Source organism: Poecilia reticulata, chromosome 16 (assembly GCF_904066995.2).
Source record: "Poecilia reticulata chromosome 16, P_reticulata-male-v2, whole genome shotgun sequence".
Taxonomy (NCBI): Eukaryota; Metazoa; Chordata; class Actinopteri; order Cyprinodontiformes; family Poeciliidae; genus Poecilia; species Poecilia reticulata.
Genome location: NC_088845.1, coordinates 19,390,315 through 19,413,518, shown reverse-complemented (window position 1 = coordinate 19,413,518; position 23,204 = coordinate 19,390,315). Strand labels below are relative to the sequence as shown.

Below are 23,204 nucleotides of genomic sequence, written 5' to 3'. Positions count from 1 at the left end.
AAAGTGATATACACCAACCTAGCATGATAGAAAAAAAATATAATTGTCACCATTGTGAAGTAAAGAATTAACTATCAATAAACAGTTTTTGTGGTTCGATTTCACAAGTTACACCCAGGGATGCTAACTGCAGAATCAAGAAAGCACTTAAATTGAACCCGTCTGAACATGTGACGGGCTGTTTGGCTGCTTCAGGACCAGGATGACTTGTCATGATGATGGAAGGATAAATTCTGCTGCAGAAAATCCTGAAGAAGAATGTCCAGCAAATTAAATGTTTTGGTTTGGCCTAGTTAAAGTGCAATTTGGATCTGAATTACCTGATATGGTATGACATTAAACATAGTGTTTATGCTAAAAAAAAAAAAAACATTCAATGTGGCTGAGTTAAAATAATTCTGCAAAAAAGCGTGGGCTACATTTCTCTTAATGGCAACTGAGTTTTATATTTTCTCTGGTTGTGTTTGTCTATATTAAAAATGTGTTTGATGATCTGAAATATTTACATGTAACATAAACGCAAAAAAACAACAACAACAAAAAAATCCTCCTGGGAAATTGTTTTTCACTGCACTGCGGGAGTAAAAGAAAAGAGGCAACTTCCCTAAATTCCTATGTTTAAAAAAGCAAATCTTTTCTTTTAATTTGCTTCCACTGCAGATTTAAGGCGGCAAGCGCTTTGTCAACAAACGCATGCAAACATAAATGGCACGGGCTTCGGGAAAGCATCGCTAAAAACACAACTTCAAATGAAGAATGTCAACAACGAGCATTTCAAAGAAGAGAATAATTGCTTCAAGTCCATTGTAGCTAGTGCTTCTTTAATCTGCCCTTTCTTTTCCCTAAGTCACTCCTGTTTTTATAGAAACCAATTAAACATGGTTGTTATTATGTTCGTGTCCTTATGAATTGGGCCAATGGAACAAAGATTCAGGAAGAAACACTGTGATTCGACTCCTCCAGTCCATCTACTTGTTTTGTTCTTGGTAATTAGTACCATAAGGATACTTTTTCTCACCACAGGCAAAAACCTTAAGCTTCCTGCTGAAACCTAGCTGACCCTTTGCACAGGCTGCTTTTATTTTAAAGCTGTGAAAGCACTTACTGGGCTGTCAACAGTGATAGGTTACCCTGAAAACAGTACATTTGGTACCGTAACACAAATGGAAAAGACAGAATGGCACAAAGGCATACTTAGGTGTGGATACAGTGACTTGCCTTGCAAAATGATTCCAATTTAAGAACCTTGAACATTTCGTCACGGTTCAACTAAAAACTTAAATGCGTTTTACTGGTATGTTATGTGGCCAACCGTCATGAAGTAAGTAGGGAAATGAAACATGGCTTTTTTTAAATGTTGTACCATGCAGTTTGTATTCAAACTCCACATGTCAAAACTTTGCAGTTGGATTTAGGAAAAAAAAAAAAAAAAGCATCCTCACAGCAAGATGCTGCCATCACCAAGTTTCTTTTGATGTCATCTGATCAGAGCAGCTCCTTCCCAAATGTTTGCTTTGTCCAGCTGAAAGTAGAGCTTCTCAGGGATTCTTCCTGCTGCACTTCCAAAAGGATGTAATAGTTGTCCCATCAACAAGATTCTTTCCCTGAATATGTGGATCTCTGCAGCCCATATGGCCACATGTTTTGGCTAATTAGCTCGGTGAGAGACCCAGTCATGATGACTCGTTTTCAGTTTTTTATTAGGAGGCACTAGCAGGTTTTCATGTGATTTTTTTCTAATATAAAAAAAAAAAAAATCATCATGCCGTTATGCACTTTAGCAAGGCTCCAAGGAACATTGGAGGAGAAACAGGCCCATGAAATGTCATCCTCTACTTTGCACCAGACATTTGAAATGTTTGTTGCTGAAAAAGCTCAGTTTTAATCTCTGACCAAAGTTCCATTGGGGTCTCCAGGTGAGACGATTCCTCTCTATAGCGTGTAACATTTAAACATGGAATGATGAAATCTCTTCAATAAAGGATGATGCTGCCACACTAAAATGTGGATCTATTTTAAGGCTGTTTCCACATTGTTTTCAGGGACGCAAAGCAGAGACTATGCGTTTTAACGCAAATGAGGACTGAGTGATCCAAATGAGGCGTCTCTGGGTTTCATAACTAATTACAAAGTTTACAGGAGAACCAGATGGCATTGGCACCTCTGAAAGAGTGACCTCACACCCTTACTTCTGGTGAGATGATAAAGGCGCACAAGCTCCCCCTTGAGCCCCCAAAAAAGTTCAGGTCTTCAAGAACTAAGCCCAGGTTTTGAAGGCCTCTGCCAGGTGTGAGGGGCCATGTAAAGGTCTGTGTGAGCACTAACTAGCCACAGACATCTCCAGGGGGATTTCCCAAGACAAAATAACAAAAAAAAAGAAAGAAAAGAAAAAACAAAAAGAAACAAAAATGAAGAAGGGGAGAAAGTGTGGATTGCATAGAATCTTTCACAGATTTAAGACTGGGAACCTGTTCTTGTAAAAGGCGAGCAGACTGGTGTGCATGTGGGTCTGTGTGTCGTTTCTAACTACAAAAGATCCATAAGACTGAAGGAGCTTCATGAAACAGAGCAAGATTGTTTTGTCGGGAAGGTTTTTTAATGCACACCAGACAGATGGGTTCAAGACTGCATTTTCTTCGCTTATCCCCCCCCCGCCCCCCTTCCAAGGCTCAACTTGAAAGACATTGCAGAACAAACACCCACATTAAAGGTGATCAGTATTTGATACCATACAGTGATTTCTCTCCTCTCATGTCTCACTGTGCACGTGCGAAAAGTTAAGACGACTAATTTACTCCCCTGACCCTGCAGAGAATCCTTCTGACTTAGCTGTTCTTGGAAGTCATCGACAGCAGAGCAGTCAGATCTACATGCATTTCTGACTTGTGCATGTGGGTTCCAGCTCAAACTCAGCTTGTGTTCTCCAAATAACACCCCACAGAGGGAGGGTGATCTACTATGCTCCACATTTCCTCAGCTTGTCAGCAGAAATTAGGTCAAGAGTTGAAACAGTTTAAAAATTCTTAAGGGAGAGTGTTTCTCATGGTGATGTAGAGAAACATACGGAAAACAGCAGTCTGTGGTGAAGACATACAACAATAGCAACAGACTGAGTAAAATTACGTATACCCTTTGAACTTTAAAAACATCCAGTCACTTTACTGGTGTTGTTTAATGTATTGTACTGGGGTTTTATGTGATGAATCATCTAAAAGTTTTGCAGAAATGCAAATGTGTTTTAATCCAAACCACGGGTGTTCGGCTCCAGTCATTAAGGGTTGGTGTTCTCCCGACTTCAGATGTGCCTCTGCTAAAAATATAGTTGTTTGAAATGGTCCGACAGCCTACTCAGTTTGTCAGATATCTACAGAGGCCTGATAATGAACCACCAATTGATTATTTGTTTCAGGTAAAGAACAAAAACAAGCAGGCCTCTGAGGGCCTGCATCAATCTAAACCATTTCATCGTTCCTCTTTATGTTCAGGATTGCTTTCATTGACCTTTTCCTTGGAAGGTGAGCCTCTTCTCTAGTTTCTAGTATTTTGCAGGTTTTCTTCCAAGAAAGATTCCAAATATTAAAGGGATTTGCATACAGGCTAAAAGGTTCTGTCCTGGTTTTGGTTTCGTCTGTTCAGAGCATCTCCTTCTTCTGTGTGTTTCTGGGAGTCCTAACACTCTTCCATAAACAGTTGTCCTGTCAACAGATTATTCGACCCACGTTTTGGATTTCTGCACCTCTTCCAGAGTTACATGAGCCTAATAGCTGCGTCTGTGATTAATGCTTTCCTTACCAGGGTGTTCATTTAAGGTGGCAAGCCAAGCTGCTTCTTCTCTAAAGTTCCTTAAAGTCCCTAGACCTTCATTTCATGATTATATTAATACTGAGAGTACAGTAAATGCATTTGGATTAAAGTTTCTTCTAAAGTAAACTTTAGAAGTTAGTTAGGGTTAGAAACTCACTGAAGTTTACATATGGGTAGGAAGTTAAATGCATAGGATGCTTTCCAGATTTTTATTTGTAAAAATATGAAAATAATGTCTGATTTTGCTATAGACTTGTTATTGACTATTTTTGTTGGTCTGTCACATAAAATCCCAGAACAGCATATTAAAGTTTGTTTGGAATGTGACAAGATGTTTCAATTTTTTTTTCTTTGAATAGCCCAAAGAAAGGTGGTCTCAGCCACACTTCAGTAATAACTTGTGTTTGTGGATAAGTTAGTTTCCAAAAGCCAGCTGTTTTCATCCTCCATCGTGTTTTGTGTCATTTTGCCCGCTGTGATTTATGAGTCTGAATGTGAGCCAACTCAGATGAAGCCTGAACCATTTCAGATCCGATTCTGGAGAGGTAGCCCGGGTCATGAGAAGAACTGAGAATAATTGAGATGAATCGATCAGAATTTTTGAGACCAGTTTCAAATCCCCCCCCTTTTTTTTCTTTTTATAAAGTTTAAGCTGCCAGCACAATTTCATCTGTTTCAAATTTGTCTTAAAGAACCATGATATATGTAGGAGGTATTTATCATTATCACAATATAAAAGAATATTTCACAAAAATGTAATTAAATAAATGTATAACGTATAACAATAGTATATCCTACATGTAGGATATACTATCCTACAGGTAGCAGACTGTTTTCATTGAAAAAAGTATCAATAATGAGTAGGCTGTAAAATAGCTCTAATAAATGCATGTAAGTGAAATGTGCAATACGGGGGTGAAAAACACTGTGAAAGGTGTCTGACCCATGTGATGGAAAACATTTGGCATAAGCTCATATTAAGCCAATATCAAACCTACATAGTTAATAAAGCACAGTCTAAACGATCAGTGTAATCGTGACAAAAAAGTGACATGTTCAAACTGAAAGACAATAAAACAAAGACAAATAAAATAAATGGAAAGAAGGAAAGAGAGAGAGAGAGAGAGAGAGAGAGAGAGAGAGAGAGAGAGAGAGAGAGAGAGAGAAGACAAAGTGGAATTAGTTTTATGATCTGTAATATCTTGGCAGTACTTTATTAGACACTTAAGCATGTGTGACCTGCTTTTTTCACAGCAGGCTGTTAAATGGTAGTGGCTTTTGAATGAAAACTGTGGTCTTCAAGTATCCACGGACAGGGTGTCCTTCACCTCTTCAGCCTCCGCACAAATGATCTTTCACCTCCCCATCATGGGAGCCATAAATTAGGCAGCTGCTACATTTGGTCTAACCGAACCACGGTATCTGCAGCACACACTCGAGTGTGTTTATGTGCTTTAACTCTGCGTGTGTGTCTGTGCAAGAGGGTCATCAAGCAGAATCATCAATTTACATAGTTTATATACACACATGTGGCTCTTGATGGGTTTATGGAAAGAAAAAGTTGTTACAGGGCTGATTAGAAACATCCTTGTGGCGAGGTAAGAGGAAGGAGCATCGTTAGTTTACTGGTGTACGTACCCCTGAGGATGTAATTCTGGTAGTTCTGGTCCGCTTCAGCGCCCACTTTGATCAAACACGTCAGTCCTTCAGCTACCACAAATTCGTGAACCAAGTCTTTGTCATCCTGAAAAGAAAGAACAAGGAAAAAAGGAAGCTATTCAAGATGAGTTATGTATCAGTCACAATATGTCTGCATAGATGTAGATTTCAGCCGGTGGACATAAATTACCCTCTTTTTCACAGTCACTAAAGTATTGGGATACTATAGTGACTTTGTGCTGATGTGTCACCAAGTGACACATCAGCACAAAGTAGTGTATAAAAGTGTAGATGATGGAAAATAATACATGACTTACTTTAAAAAAATTTTATGAGATAAATTCTAAAAACACTAATCCCATTTACTGTGACATTCGAAAGTAAAAGCTTATGCAACAAAAGTTGAGTTTGGTTATGATTGCAATTGTAGCAACTGCAATTATTTGCATATTAATAAACACTTTATATTGATAATATAAGAAATATTTTCAGTTCAAATTTGCATGTGTGGTGTAAAACAGGGTGACCAAGAACGCTATTTTTATATATATATATATATATATATATATATATATATATATAGTTAGATAGATAGATATATATAGATATAGACATAGATATATATAGATATAGATATATCTATATATATATAGATAGATAGATAGATATAGATATAGACATAGATATATATATATAGATATAGATATATCTATCTATATATATATATCTATATATATATATATATATATATATATATATATATATATATATATATATATATATATATATATATATATATATATATATATATATATATATATATATATATATATATATATATAGATAGATAGATAGATATATATACAACACATACAATAACCATGGCAGCTGGTTGAATTGGATCTGTATAGGTTTCACATCGCAAACTTAGCTTGTATTTTGTTACTGATGGTAAAACCACCTGTGTTTCTCACACCTGTCGGTGACTGCATTATTTAAGACCCAGCATCAGGTTTTCTGCAGGATTTATCACTTTCTTATACATTCTACTGTTCAGATGGGATAGGGAGGAAGGTAGCAATAAACACTGCGGTGTGGTCAGGGCTTCTTGCGTCCCTGGAGCAGGTCTAAGTGCTTCCAGAACATCTTTACCATATATCACCGACGGAGACTGCAGTCATTTGGTACAGACTCCAAATATACAGAAGTCCACTGAAGAAACAGACATACGCACATCATTTCTGAAATGAGCCGATTTCACGAGCGTTAATAACATCCCTCGGATATTCGAAGGAGTTAACCGTAGTGAGGAAACTTGAGGCATTCTGATCTATTCCGGTGCGGCCGAAGCGTCTGTTGCTTTTGTTCCCATATCGTAACCAGACCTCAAAAGGTCCGCAGCTGCCACGAAGGCAGACTCTCGGCAGCACAACTCTGCCTTACGAAAACAGTACTGTGTCCAAGTGTGAGTGTTCACTGATTAATGTTTTCACACCACATATATCTCTTGCATTTTAATGGGTGAGCACGAACCGCTGTAAAAATTGCAAACACGAAGCGCTGTGGATGGCAATGGGATCCTGCGAGATTTAAGTTAAAGGGAAATGTTCCAACTGTGCTTTGCAAAGAACTTTTCTTTTTTTTTTGTCAGATTAAAGCCAGAAAATATGTTTCACTGGGATTTTATATGTGATAGATCAACACAAAGTAGTGCACAATTGTGTAGAGGGAGAAAAACAGATAAATGGCTTTTAATTTAATTTAATTTTTGTTTCTCCAAATAACTTGTAAAAGCGTTCTGTACATTAATATTCCATCCTTGATTGAATACTTTGAAAGATCTATTTTGCCTGCAACTGCAGCTGCAAGTCTTTAAGGAATGTCTCTCCTACCTCTGCACATCTAGTCCATTCTTCTTCACGACATAAGTCATGTACAATCTGAGTGAATGGAGACAGCCATAAACATAAAAGTATATTTTTTCCAGTGGGACTTAGGCATGGCCTTCGAGTACATGTATGGACCATTCTAGCTCTGGAGGTTGTTGTTTTGCCTCAAGGTGAAAGTCTAACCTAGCTTGAAGGTTCACCTTCAAACTCTTATCAACTCCAGTTTTTCTTTTCCTGTTGAAGAAAAGCATCCTCACATCATGAGGCCTTGGTTGATGGTGTGTTCAGGGTTTTAGTTTTATGTCACACAGTGTTTTGCATGCGAGTTAATCGAGTTAAATCTTTGTCTCATCTCACCAGATCTCTGCCGTTAACACGTTTGGTGTGTCTTCCACAGGACTATCCTGTCCACTGATTCGATCCATCGGAGTTCCCTGAGTCCTTTGTGGCTTTTTTGTTGAATAACGCTCAACATTTTCAGTGATTTTAAGTGCCTGGTGATGTCTTCCTTGGTTTGCTATTGACCCATAGTCTTTCCATTTTCAGATTGAACATTTTTGCATTGTGAGATGTTTTGTTCTCAACCAAACCTCAGAGGGTTTAATCGATCAACCGCATTTATATTGAGATTAAATTACATACGAGGGGGTACCCAAAAGTTTCCAGAATGACGCTGCTGCATGCGCAGTTTTCGTAGTACACGATTCTGCCGCTAGGTATTTGTTCAACAATTTGTTTGTTGTTTTGTCCAGCCGTCGTTTTTCTTCATGGAGAAATGGTGAAATGTCAATTGATGATCAACCGCTTTTTTCCGGAGCAGGAAGCAAAACTTCACAGCCGCACTGTGAAGCTGGTTGATCATCAATTGACATTTCACCATTTTTAAAGCAGGTGAACCATGAGTAAACTTGAGCTTGACACATAGCGTCATCCTTGTAAGCGGTCTTCAACATTTGAACGGTTTCCGATGTTGTTTTCCGGAGGAGAAAGCAAAGCTTCAGCCACGCGCTGCTCATAAAACTTCTCCATGAAGAAAAACAACGGCTGGACAAAACAGCTCTTACAAGAAAATTCACTGAGGGTAGATGAAACCTTCCACATCAACGCCGCTTGGCACACCAATTGAGAAGGCGTGGTTGAACAAATACCTAGCGGCAGAATTGTGTACTATGAAAACTGCGCGTGCAGCAGCGTCATTCTGGAAACTTTTGGGTACCCCCTCGTAGACTACCTAATTTTAATTGATGACTTCTGAAGGCAGCTAGTTCCATTAAATTTCATCTAACGGCATTAAGAGTTGAAGGGACTGAATAAATAAGCAATGGCCAATTTTTGCTTGTAAAAATATATAAAACGGCACACAATTCGATTAAAACAACCTAAAATGTATGATGGTAAAATGGCCAATTGTGTGTGGAAAAGCAAATGGGGTGTGAATACATTCTCAATGCACTGTCAAAGAACTAACAGATACTGAAGAATTACCTGAAAAATCTGCTTCAGCGAAAAAAGAGCCCTCCGCAGCTCCCGTCCTATGGAGTTATAGAGTTTTTCTGTGAGGAAAGAAAAAAGAGGAAAAGGTTAACAGCAACATTATCAAGAGAGGTGACTGGGAGGGCTGACTTCTCTTTAAACACCATGCGTTCTAGTACACTACAAGATGATATTCCCATAAATCACTTTCTCATGTGAATGCAAAGCACACAATATTGGACTCAAGTAGCTAAATACGAAAACGTTCCCACAAGGGGAACGAAGAAGGCATAAAAACAGTAGGAGGAGCTCAGACAACATCTGCAGAGAGTTAGTGAACAGAGCATGCTTCCTGCTAACAAGGACCAATCTCCAATTTACTATAATAATAATAATAATAATAATAATAATAATAATAATAATAATAATAATAATAATAATAATAATAATAATAATAATAATAATAATCACGGAATAAGCTTTGACCACTAGCCACCACAATGACTAAGAAACAAGTCATGCAGCAATCAGTTATGGAAACTGTACTGAGCAGTAAAGAGACATCTGAGGAGATGGTTCAAATTATGACATTTTTTTCTGCAGATCCTCTGGCAATCCTTGACTCTGTGCAGTCTGCAGGATCCGCCAGGGAGAGGCAGCGTTGAGCACAAGGAAAGTGGCTTACTCATCACTGCTGTGAACGCTCTCTGACTCAGCAAAACCTGTCAGTTGCTGTTGCAGACACAGCAGCATGCAGTGCATTGCAGTTTAATGCAGAGCAGCTGCAGGTCAGATTGTTCAGCCCTTAGTAAACTCTGCAGTGGCTCCTCTTTTTCATTTCTCCCCTCTGTCATCCAAATTAACATCATCTACAACAATAGAGAAACAAATAATGCTGCAACAAATACAGTCTCTACACAAAGCATAAATATTTTAAAGAAAACCTGCTCTCGACTAAAACTTTAGAATGAGAAATTTACACTGTTGACTGGATACATTTGGGACAGCAGAGCAACAGTCTCCTGTTCATTATTGCTGTTGGCCGTATGAGTTGAAGACTAAATCCCTTCAGCTGATGAACTGAGACAAAGACAGGGCCGGGGTTCGCTACACCTGCCAGTTTTGTGGCCAGACACTTTATACTTCTACACGCTCAACCAGACAAAGTGAAAACTCAAAGTTTGATGTCTCTAAGAGGATTTCCAGTGACACGCAACAGATTTCATAACACACATGAAGCCTACCACTCAGTAAAAACCCTCTGCTGGCACTGTGACAACATGCAGACTGAGTCACGATGCTAAAATACTTACCTAATTTTTTCAGAAAAGTCTGTTATTATGAGGGCTTCTGCAGAAACGACTGATGATCTTTGTCTCTGTATATTGTCAAAGCCTGTCCAGTTTGTTGACTGAAATGAACATGCACCGCCATGCCATTAATCTAATAAAGTAAAATGTGCTACATTTAGACACTTAAATCTGCAGTCTGAAAGCAAAGTGCTGTGTTGGGAACATACGGAACAATCAGATTTCTGATATATGACTGAACTTGATGATTGAGTATGTGACATTTTTAAATCGTATTCACGATTTAACAGGGAGTCAATGAAGAAAAACTAAAACTAAAATAGGAGAAATAAAATGTCCCAAATGTATGTTCATCTGAAATCTTGGTGCAGTATTTTGGCTAAACTTAAAAGGTTTTTACTTTTTTGGACTTTCTGGTAGTAAAAATTACAGTAAAAAAAATTTCATAATAATAATCTTTTGCATTGAAGTCATCATTAAGGGGGATGATGAAGTGCCAAAGAGATTACCTTCCTTTGTCTTTATTGGGCAATGTTCCTTACTAATCTGTTGCCTCACACTGCTGGTCAGGTGGCTGAAAGAAGGGTAATATACTTTCTTTCACTTAAAAACAAAATAAGTTCAGTTGTTTGAAATTGAAATTTTGAACAAAAAACACCATTAAGTATTAAAAGACTACCACACATTGATCTCAGTAAGGCTCCTCTGTTTTATCATAACAACTTTTACAAGTCATCTGAGCTTATTCTGCATTTATATTACACAGATATATTACATATAGAATGATATAAACTGTACCAATGAAAGGATTATTAGCCCTGTTGTCAGAGGAACTTCTTACCCCACATTTTCCTTTCACTAAACTTTCTATTAATGTTTGCACTCTAAGAACATCTAGAGTATATTATGCTGTGTTCGATGAATCTATAAGCTGTGTTTCACTTTTTGAAATAAATTACTCAACCCAATTTTTGACAGTATCCTAATCTAATGAGATGCACCTGTATGAGGTTGGGGAGTATTGTTTTAATTCATTTTTCATACCAATATTGCACAGCGTTACAACGGTATCACCCAATACCGTACAACGGTACATCTTGTTCCAAATTTTAAGACCTTAATATGTTCTGCGTTCAGGGCTTTGTGTGGCTCCCTCTTGAGTAGATGAGTACTGGTCTTTATGGGGCAGTCACCCCGAATCACTGGCAGCAGCATCCTAGAGGAATAAATTCTGCAACTCCAGAGTTACTGTCAGGGCCAAACTGTGTGATGTTGACGATTTATGTCTTTGTAAATAACAGGAAGGAAGCCTGACTGGAACTTTTCAGTTTGAGGCCCCTAACTGTGCAAGTTGGGGTCACATTGTATTTTTAAAACATGCCATAAAACTGACACATCTTTGTGGTTGCATCTTTTTTTTTTGGCTCACTTTTTATCACTAAAATCTCTTGTAACTTCATTATACATGGGATTATAGAACTGAGGAGTATAAAAATGTAAACATGCTACACATATTTAATAAGTCAAGACTAAACACATCTTATACTAGGCATTACCCTAATGCCACAAGGTTTTAAAATAATACTACTCCCTCCTGGAGGTTACAGTATAGCCAGCTCTATTGCTCTGAACCACAGGAAGACGACTAGAAGTTTGGATTAGGGGATCTTCAAACAGACAAACTCTCAGATCAGTGAAGTGGAAGAACACACACTGCAAAAAGTCCCCTTTCAAAAACAAGAAAAAAAAGTACAAAAATAGGGTATAATTTTCTTAAAATAAGAAAAATTATCTGCCAACAGAACAAGAAAATTTATCTTGTCAAGATTTTCTAAAACAAGAAAAAATATCTAACCAAGATAAACCTACAATATCTTAAAATTAGTGTATTTTTACTTAAAACAAGCCAATTTTACTTATACGAGTAAGATATATTATCTTATTTTAAGAAAAATTATCTCAAGTAAAGAAAATGTTACTTGACACTGAATTTCTTGAAATAGCGTAAAATATTCTTATTTTAAGAAAAATGCTCTATGTATTAAGAAAATAAATCTCATATATTCTATTTGTATTAGTAAAATTGGCTTGTTTTAAGTACAAATACACTAATTTTAAGATATTTGTAGGTTTATCTTGGTTAGATATTTTTTCTTGTTTTAGAAAATCTTGACAAGATAAATTTTCTTGTTCTGTTGGCAGATAATTTTTCTTATTTTAAGAAGATTATACCCTATTTTTGTACTTTTTTTTTCTTGTTTTTGAAAGGGGACTTTTTGCAGTGATATACCTAAATCTAGTTTATTTTTATTGTTGCATAGGATTAAAATATATATTTCGTCATAGCTTTACTCAAGGTTCTTATGCCAAGACAAAAATCTACAAATTGATCCTGTGAATACTGGAACAAGAGATGTTATTGGCTTGCTGAAATGAAGACATAAGTTCAATTACTTTTAACATCTTTATTACATTTAAGTTTCACATAAACAAAATAAAACATGACTACTGGCCAGAATTTAAAGTCTGGATGGGCATCTGATTCTGGAACAATCCTGTAAAATGACAGAACAATGACGATCTGACACATCTGCCGCACTCATAAGATGCCCTAAGAGTCAAGCAAACCAAATTGTCCAAAGCAAAGAAAAATCTTGGGATTAGATGTCAACAATAGGAGCTTTCTCCGCAATGAACTTCTTCCAATAAGCCATAGCCTTTTATATGTGGAAGTCTTGCCTCAGTTACGGACGCCGTTCTCAAGACATCTGTCAGCAGCACAGAGAGGAGTGGCCACAGACAAGCATGCTGAAAGGTGTAGTAGCTGTGATGTCCTCCTTTCAGAAGATCAGGGCAGGCAGCATGGTTCCAATGGCCAGTAGAAAGTTGGTTTCACGATCACCGCAGAGCTGAAAAGTGGTCTTGTTTGAAGTTGTTGGGTCATCTGCTATTTGGAGCACAGACAGAAAAACAATCACAAAACAAATCACGTTTTAGGGACTAATCAGTGTCATGATGAATCAGTATCATACATTTCTTACCTCAAGAATGTGAAGGACTCCGTCACTTGCAATTCCCAAAGTTTCAAAGTTTCTTGTAGATGGTGCAATACGTGATTGGAGACTTGTCCGCCATAGGCTTCACCATGGCAACAGTTTGGTTTACTTGAAAAATAAAACAAGTCTTATTTTAGTTCATGTGCTCAATTACAATATTACATGAATTCAAGATGGCAAGAAAGTCATTTTAATTAAATCAAACTACTACTTAAATTCACCAATTAAAAATAGTGTTTAAAATATCCTGGTAACAGTGTGGAATATCTAACCTAGGCTATTAGACTCATTGCATTTAAGTTTTTAAATTACAGCACATCAAACACCCTCAGTTAGTGAAATACTAGGCGGAATTGCCCTTTAACCATTTCCCGAATCAGAAGCTACGAATGAGAAGCCACCTTAGCTATGTTAAAAAACGGAAGCTACCAAGAACTCGTGTCGATATTATTTTTAAGCCACATCTATTGTGGTTCAAAGCTCATATTCACAAGAGCGGCTTTTTAACCGCGGATGAAAATTGGCATTTCACGACATGCTAACTAGCTTCAGTTAGCTTATCTTAGAAAGACAGACAACTTTAAACTTACCTCTGAGTACAGCAGCTGTAGGGTCTATACACGTAAAAAAGTCCTTCATCTTCATCCATGTCCAACCGAGATTAGAGAATTTGCCAAAAGAAAATCTTATAAAAGTACAGTAGATAAAAGCTTAGTTAGGCTGTTACAACTGAATTAACCGTTAATGAGGGCAGTTAAATGATCTCTGGCGTTGCCGTTAGTGATGTGCGGATTGATACTGAAATATCGATTCTTCCGATACCAGAACTTAATTATTTAAAATCTATTGTCAGATCCAAGGATCAATACTTTCAACATTTTAGTAATTTGAGATAATGTAGATTAACAAGAGCACGTTAGAAAGTAACTAAATTATTGAGATCTTGCCTAAATGAAACTTTGTTAATGGGAACTACTTTTTCTTCCGCCTGGTAAGTATGTAAGGTGTAAGGACGTAATGCCCATGCGCAGCGTGCTGCTGACGCTCACTCACTCAGAAATGGACATGTTGACAGATTATAAAAAAGTGACACGGAGCTATTTCAGCTGTCATTTTATAGTAGTTTTAATAATTAAACAATGATGTACACTGCTAAAAAAAAAAAATAAAGGGAACACTTAAACACTTAAGTGAACACTTAAGTGTTCCCTTTATTTTTTTTGAGCAGTATATTTAGTAGGGTTATTACTTTACTAATTTTCTTTTTTTTAGTTTGCAACTCCATTTTCACATATTTTGTATATTTCTGCTGAATTAAAATAGTTTATAGTAAACAAGATTGTTGTCTCAATGTACTTCTGAGTTTAAAATGAGTGCATCAGAGTACATTGTGTTCTTTTTATGAAGCCAAGATATGGATTACATTTATTTTTTATTTAATTAAGAAACAAATTAACTGTCTTTGCACAAAGTATGGGATCTGTATTGCCAATACCATCTTAAATTTTACTCGGTATTGGATCGGAAAGAAAATCTGTTGTATCGAACATTAATACTATCTCACTGACATTTTGGGCGCTTTCCCATTTGGATTGTATGATGTCATAAAAGGGGTTACAAACATGATGAATAAAATATTGTTCAAACTAATATTAGTAACTTATAAAGTAAGAATTTGAAATATAAACCAAAAGTTAAAATATTTATCATGACATTGACCCAATCAATATTGTTGATTCTAATCTCATTGTGTGGAATACCAGCCATTTCAAATCACACATCAATAGAAATTTCATGACATGTCAATAAGAGGTCCCACATCTTACATCAAGAAGATCAGATTAAGAAGGTCCTTAGCAGATGGAAACATGCCAAGAATTATCTTGATATATAAACTGATATTGTCTCTGAAATTGTTGTGTTAAATGTCAACCGTTTAAATATTAAATTATAATTTCCAGTACACTCTGCCAACTTATACAAGAGTATAAGTTCATGGGGTTTTTTTTTATTTTTCATTGACAAAAACACAAAGGATTCCATTTGGACATAGTCTGTTTTAATTATCTGAAGACATTTCATTAAGTATGTGATTTCGCTTTCTGTGCTTGAAATAAGAAATTTTTACTTATATAAAATAAGTTCTAGACTTGAAGTTTGATTGGTAAATATTGATATTCTAGATTCTAGCACATATCTACTCATAATAAGTAATATTTTCTTAACATTAAGCTTTTATATCTTACTGAGATAATTAAGTACAAAAACACTTAAAATAAGAAAAATATTCTAACATAAATCCCTCTTGGTGAGAAAAATTATCTTGTCAGAAAGAAAACAAGAAAAATCTCCTTAATTTAAGATATTTAATCTTACTAAGATTTCAGTTTTTGCAGTGCAGGTAATAACTCTGGGTTACTCATCGCACCTTCACAACAAAAAGCGAGCTTGATTTGTGGTCATACTTAACCCCAACTTTAATCAGTGCTCCTTTTCTTCCAAACTGTTGCGACTGCTCAGTGTCCACGTGGACACTGGTCATTAATCATTCAGCGGAAAAAATACACCGAGCATTGCTGAGGAGTCTGGGATGGTTCTGCCTGGCACATGAATCAACACTCGGGTTGCTGTTGAGTTCGACTGTATCCCACCAATGGGTTCCCTGTGAGTCCGTCAATCAGCAACAACGAAACAGACAAATTCTTCCATGTACAGCTTTGTTGCCATTTGTACAAAGGGCTTGTGCTTCTCTACTTAGCCATGTAGTTTGGACTGCAATAAAACTGTCAGAAAGTTATTCCTGCCTCGCATTAAATGAAGCCCATCTGCAGGAACAGACAGTTCCTTCGCTGTCCCCGTCCACAGTCCACACACCGATGTTCCTCCCAGAGCCCTGTGTTTAATGAGAAATAACTCAGTGGAGATTAGTTCCATACCACTTGGCACAGAAATGCACCCAAAAGAACGGGCCCTCTCCATTTCCTTATTTAGGAAGAAACCTGGGAGCTTATTTATCCACAGGAAATGTTTGGGTCCCAAATCAATGTGCATATGAAACCATACTAAAAACTTCAGACTCAATCTCTTGCAACATTCACCATATAGTCTGGCATTGGGCAAGAGCGAGCTCAGAGAACAAAGGAAGACATGAAACATCCCGGATGATTTTAATGTGATTTCACCTATTACAGCTAGAAAAGCTAATAAACAAACCGTGACAACCATATAACTTTACACACGCAAACATACGACTAGCATTTCAACTGTTGTTTTCATCTTCCAGCCTCCAGTGATGCTGCTGATTTTTCATCACACCGACATGTGATTGTGAGGTTATATTAACCTTCAGCAAAACTACGACTGTTCCAGTGTGGTAAAATTCAAGCAAAAATTTTAAAATACATAAAAATGTCTTAACTGCTTTTATTTAAAAAGCAGTTAAGTGTATTATTATAATTAGGACTGAGCTGAATAATATACATTGGCATCTGAATATGACAATGTAACAAAGCGCATTGCAATGAATTGGACTGAGTAGAACCTGCAATATTTAGCTATGGTGATCTTTTTTTTTGCCATGATGAAATGGAACAATTATTATTGCTGGTGTTCGCACACATATAGTCATAATATTGATTATTTTCGTAACTAAAATGAATTTTATGACAGCTTTTATTTTGACACAGATCCGCAGTGATTGTTCTAACAGTCTGACATCGTCAACATTAACAGGTTAGTAACTGATGTTTTGAAATATCCAACTTGAAGTTTTAATTTACACATGATATAGCACAGCATTTTCAAAGATTCAAGTTTTACGTTTGGGTTTAAATGGTGGACCTTACAAATATAATAGCTGCATATTTGACCAGGTTACGTTTCTGGCCAGCTTGATTGTAGCTTGGCTTGTTATTATACTGTAAATCACTGATAAAAATGAGAATAACATTAACAAGATTGAACATGGTTTAAAGTGCAAAACCGTGAAATAAGCTTTAAGAGCAATTTTGAAAATGTGGTATTTTGGTCTAACTTGAAGTTGGTGACTGGTAATGACTGAACCACACAATTTCTTAGTGATGTTAGAAAAATTATGACATCACAAAATTAGTATATAATTTTGCTGAGCATCATGCTCAGTTTTAATAGAACCAAGAACAGCGACATGACTTTCCAGCATCTGGTTTTTTTGATGCATCATCCTTGTGCAACAATAGACTCTATTATAGTAGAGCATTACAGTAGGTACAGCTGGAGAGGTACAGCATTCAATTATTTATTAACAGAACAGTCATAAATATTATAGTAAAGTTTCTATCCACATGAATGTGCTGCGAATAAAAAGCTGTTGTGGTGAGTTCATGTCCTTAGACAACTACTAACAAGACAACTTAAAAAAAAAAAAGTAAATCTGCACTGTGTTGCTTTAAAGATATCAAAGTTATTTGAATCCTATTCCAATCATTTCAAGATCCCTGTTTCAATTTTCTGAGTCACCGGTTGCATTTTATTTATATTTGTATGCCAATCCGAACTGCACATCCACATCCACATCCCTCATTGTTTGACATCTAACAAATTGTGAGAAATTGTCTGCCTTTCAGTCACTGCCTTTCTCATTTTACTTCTTGAAAACTCTTTAAAATGTTTAGTTGCTCATCTGTTCACATGCCTTCAGTTCCAGGGAGTGCTATAAAATGAACAGGATGACTACCACTGCTCATGCATCACGCAGCAGGCGGAACACATAAACCAAATCCAAAGCACAGCCAGGAAACCCACAAGGACCCCACTGGGGAGCAAAACCTCACGCAGACTGGTGTAAATTAAACTCTGTTTACTTTCTCTGCTAGATGTGTCAACCTAAAAGTACAGGAGGAGGATCTTTTACACACCACTGTGACGCGTGTGTAAAATTTTTATTGTAATCCACAGTAAAATCAACAGCTTTACTGCAAGAGATGCTGAAATATGGATCCAACAATTTGTTATGTCAACGACAGGAAACAATGATCCACGAAAGGCAGCTGAAAATATTACATTTAGATTGGCGATTTTACCCCAATCACAAAATCGTATTATTATTTATAACTGCAAACCAAAGTAAAACTTTTGCAATAGTAGTCAGTACTTCTCATAATTAAGGATTAACTTGGCCTTTATTATCTTACAAAAAAACAATCAAATGTGTATGTAGCTAAGAAATAAAGACTGGTATGACAAAATCAAACTTGTGTTCTCACGTTGTTACAATGTTACTACATAAAGCACTGGTCCAGCAAAGTATAAAACATTATTAATATTTTATTTTAAGCCACAGATGGACTGCAATAAGATGAAAAACAGGTAAAATGTTGATAGCTTAAATAAAATCGCACCCCACAGAAATTGTATTTCTGTCAAATAAAATGTTCCGTGTTTAAGTTTGTGATGGTAGGACAGAAATATATTTTCCTGACGTGCTTATGTCATCTGACGGTTTTAGTAAAGATTTGCGTGCAAAAAGCCACTTTACTGCAGTTTGGAAACCACAAGGTTCCTTTATCATCCTCCTCCTCACTCTGTGGTTACAACATCATTTTGTGTCCTCATTCACCCTTATTGGTTTACTCCCAGATTTTATGATTATTGCTCTGAGTGTAGATCTGACTAGCATGTTCTCTTGACTTTCTCATTTCGAAAAGTGCCTAAGATTTATTTATTTTTTGTCTCTTTTATGTTTATACCCCAGAGAAACAGGAAGTGATCAATTACTTAACAGGTAATTGATATCCTGATCAATAAAAAAAAGTGAAGAATCCTTTAAATCACAAAAATGCTTCACATATACATTTTCAATGCTGCAAGAAACCTCAAGTAGTGATTCAAAAGATAATACATAAATGACACTTTTTTAACAGTGTGTTGATGATGCTGCTGCAATAACAAATTAATTTACCTCAACTATTTTTTAAAACACATTTTCAGCAGACATGCCAATAGGTGTCGGGGATTGTGTACAGCAACAGGACTGGATTGGTTAACATTGGTGAGTCGGTCACAAGCCGGAGCAGGATTGCCTATAGCTGGATTCCATGGGAACCTTTTTTTTTTTTTCCACTGGTCAGTAAACAGAGGTCCAGGCTGAGGTCAGCTAAACTGCAGCCATTTGTGAGAGTGCTGTCTCATGTTTGCAACATCTCTGCTTGGCATGTGGAAGGATAAAAGGTTACTTTTTTTTCTTTTTTTTGCTTTTTATTTTCATCCCCCAGTATTTTTACAAGAAGCAGTCGAGTTTACAATGTCAAGTCACGAAACACAAAAGAACAACAACAACATAATATTCTTCTGTTCCCTTTGTTCCTTTGTTGCTCTGTAAGCAAAGTAGCCCAAGTTTATGAAGAGAAAACTCAAGACATTAAGGAGGACGACCTCCCAGCAGATCCATTGGACGGCATTATGCTATTTTGTGGTCTGAGGTTTCCACCATGGCTGTAAGGTATGATGAATGATGGGTCAATGAAAGCAGCTAATAGCACTCAGGCACAGATCAATTTGAACAGGTTTATATAGTGAGCACAGACCAACTTTGGACCAGAAAAAAAAGCCTGTACAATTATAAGAAGCAACAAGCTTCACACTCCAGAGAAAAAAAAAGGAATTAATTAATTTGCTTCTGTTACCTGGAGTCTATTCTTAAATGCTTTGGGAGTTGTGATAGAAGACACATGGGCATGATGGTTTGGATTAGGGAAAAACAGAGTCAGGCCACACAGATCGAAGAAGCTCGTGTCACTGGCAGCAAACCTCACAGGAAGGTTGCAGAGGACCCACGGGGAGTAAAAGTTATGGGAAGAAAGAGAAATTAAAACCAACAAATAGACACTTAACCTTCTGATGGAAAAAAAAAAAGTCCTAACAACGCCGGAACGGGGCTCAAACTGTGCTGCTCTTTGTACACAATAAAAAGCGTTTAAAACCAATGATCCTGCAGACTCCAAGGTAAATCGTCTCTGGAGTGAGGACACGTGTTCCTTCAGGGATGTTAATGACAGTGTTAGGGGTGTGCAAATAAACCACGGTAATTCGTTTTGATTCGACTTCCTTTCCAGATGCCGAACCCGGACCTTCTCTTCACGCTGCTCCGGAGAGCACGGCATCCGCAGCCCACTGGGAGCGGAGAGGAGATCGGATTACAGAGCTGTGACATTCGATCCGGGTGGAGGCATGTGACACCAGAGTGTGCTTTAATAAACACTAACGCTACCCCACAGAGCTCCACAACGCTCACCACGAGATTAAGAACATTTGTTTACATACCTGCATCGAGGGAAAGTTTTTGTTTTTGTTGGTTCCCGAAATCTCCTCTGGAAGACAGCAGTAGCATCTTAGTTTGGAGCGAAATCTGTTTTAGTGTGTTAATGATTATGTGACTTCTGAAGGCAACTGGCTTCACTGAATTTTATTAGGGGGCATCAGAGTAAAGTGGGCTGAGGACAACTGCGCGGCACGCATTTAAATTGTGTGTGGGGAATAATATCACAACCATGTATTAGTTTCGTTCTTCTTTACGACCATGCATTACTCTGTGACGCTCTAGCACATAAAGTTATCATAAAATGTTGCGAGGTTTGTGGCTGTAACATGAAAAGACGTGACAAAGCTGAAGGCGTGTGAATGCTCCCGCACTTTTCTGTACATCCGTCTTTCATTGCTGTTCTGCACTGCATACGCTGAGCCGTCGCCCGGTTATGCTCTTCAGGTTATGAGCCTCCAGGTTAAACATTTTGCAAATTTACCATCAAGATAAAAATCTGACACGGAGCACGAGAAGCAGCGGAGGGAAAGTGACGGTGGAATCTGCAGAATTCCAGACTAGGAGAGAGCCGTGACAGCGAGGCTGATGTGAAGACAGACAAATCTTTTATTAGAGCCCTGCCTCTCTAATGAGTCATTCCTTAGCTGCCAGGTGGGGGTGACCCTCCCAACACCCAGTAAATACCCTCCTTTTCTTGCCTCCTCTTTTCTTCGCTGACACCCTTTCACCCCCTCAGCAGGGCTTCCCCCACACCCACGAGTGCTGACACAGATATGTAGTGGAGCGGAGAGCAAGAGAAAAAGTGGAAACCCATTCAGCGGGCCAGACAAAAGCCTGACACAGATATAAACTAGGTGATCAACAGCTAAAATGGGACTGCTTGAGGCAGTTGCTGTTATGGCAATATTCTATAAACCCTGTAGCTTTTTTTTGTTCTACAGCATTATGACCGACTTTTTGTAGAGAGATGGACCCGGGCTACTCCACATGTGGCTCCTTGGCCGATGACTGAGCCAAACAGCTTTTCTGACTACAGTAAAATGTGCACATAGATGCAGGGCCAGATGCCTAAAGAATGAGATTTTAACTCCCAGTCCATATATTTTGCTATCACATGTGAGCATGTACAGTATACTTCTATTTTATGCTGGGATTTTTATGTGCTCATCCATAAAAGCACAGGTCTGCAATGCCAAGTTCTTTTGGGTTTTTTATATTGCTTAAAATGGAAAAAAAAAGATTTTCTTCAGTTGTCAGCAATTAAGCAGATTTTTTAAAAATGTAAAAAGTGCAAAAAAGACACCCAAACTTATTTTCTCTCACTTTACTTGGCCTCTCTGCCCCTGACTTTCCTTTGCTCCCCCTTCGTCTTGACAACCTGACACGTGGGGAACTGCACCAGTGCAAACTCCATCCAATAAACACAGCTGAGTCGAGACCACATCTATTTCAGACCGGGCTCTATGAATAGGAAGCAAACACATGTGTCACAGTACACCATCTTATTTCCATACTGGCCACCCGGTGACTGACTGCCCTTAATGGAAAGGAGATGTTGAAACACCTGGTTTTTGCACAAATGGGATCCATTGCAGCCTTCCCCCAGTTCCTTTTACTTTTTTGATGTTTTTTTTTTATACATAAATATATTTGTCAAGGGGACATGTGGTTCCTCTTGTCCTCTTGTCCTGTATTACTGATTTTCCACCAAACTGGCCATGGTTCTTAAACCTTGCCCTATTTTTAATGCTTCCGAGCATGACCATAGATGTCAAAATTACAGTGCCTTACAAATGTATTAATATCCCCTGAACTTTCTGACATCTTGTCATGTAATCAACACAAAGTTCAAAGCATTTTGCTGTGAACTGGAGGGAAACATATATATATATATATATATATATATATATATATATATATATATATATATATATATATATATATATATATATATATATATATATATATATATATATATATATATATATATATATAGCCTCCAAGCCTCCTAGTGCATGCATACATATCCAGCCTCCTCATTTTCTTAGTTACTTATATACTTTTTTTTAATCAGTCCTCTACACTTTAAGTAAAGTCCATGGCAACCAAGTCATCTACTTAGAGTCACACTGAATCCATCTGTTCTGTGAAGGCCTCGGACATTTATTAGTGAACATTAGTGAACATTAGTGAACAAACGGTATCATGAAGAACATGTAAGATAAGTTTGTGAGAAGTCAAAAGCTGTGCTAGGATCTACAACAATAACCTGAACCTTTAATATCTCAACTAAGGAGAAAAAGAAAGGAAAATGCAACTTAACCTAGTTAACTTAACCTAATAGTTGGCTGCACCAACAACAACTTGAAGATGCAGCTGTTGAAACAGCTTGAACAGATTTTGGTTCAAGCAAAACTATAATTGGTTGAACTGATAAGTAATGCAGCTGCACAGTGGTGCAGTTGGTAGAGCTGTTGCCTTGCAGCAAGAAGGTTCTGGGTTCGATTCCTGGCCTGGGGTCTTTCTGCATGGCGTTTGCATGTTCTCCCTGTGCATGTGTGGGTGCTCTCCGGGTACTCTGGTTTCCTCCCACAGTCCAAACTCAGGTCAGGTTAACTGGCCTCTCTAAATTCTCCCTAGGTGTGTGTGTGTATGTGTGTGTGCGTGTGTGTAGGTGTGTGTGTGTGTGTGTGTGTGTGTGTGCGCATGGTTGTGT

The 23,204-nt window shown here is 37.5% G+C and overlaps 1 protein-coding gene across 5 annotated transcripts in view; it reads right to left on the bottom strand.

Annotated features, from left to right (window-relative positions):
- Positions 1 to 23,204, bottom strand: part of fhod3b (formin homology 2 domain containing 3b) — a 104,008-nt gene that overhangs the window by 36,240 nt on the left and 44,564 nt on the right. For all 5 annotated transcript variants that reach the window (XM_081597631.1, XM_008432463.3, XM_081597632.1 and 2 more), the window contains exons 4-5: positions 8,838 to 8,905; positions 5,443 to 5,548 (exon numbers count right to left, since the gene is read on the bottom strand). In XM_081597631.1, coding sequence (XP_081453757.1) covers positions 5,443 to 5,548; positions 8,838 to 8,905 — 174 coding nt within the window. The remainder of the gene's footprint in view (positions 1 to 5,442; positions 5,549 to 8,837; positions 8,906 to 23,204) is intronic.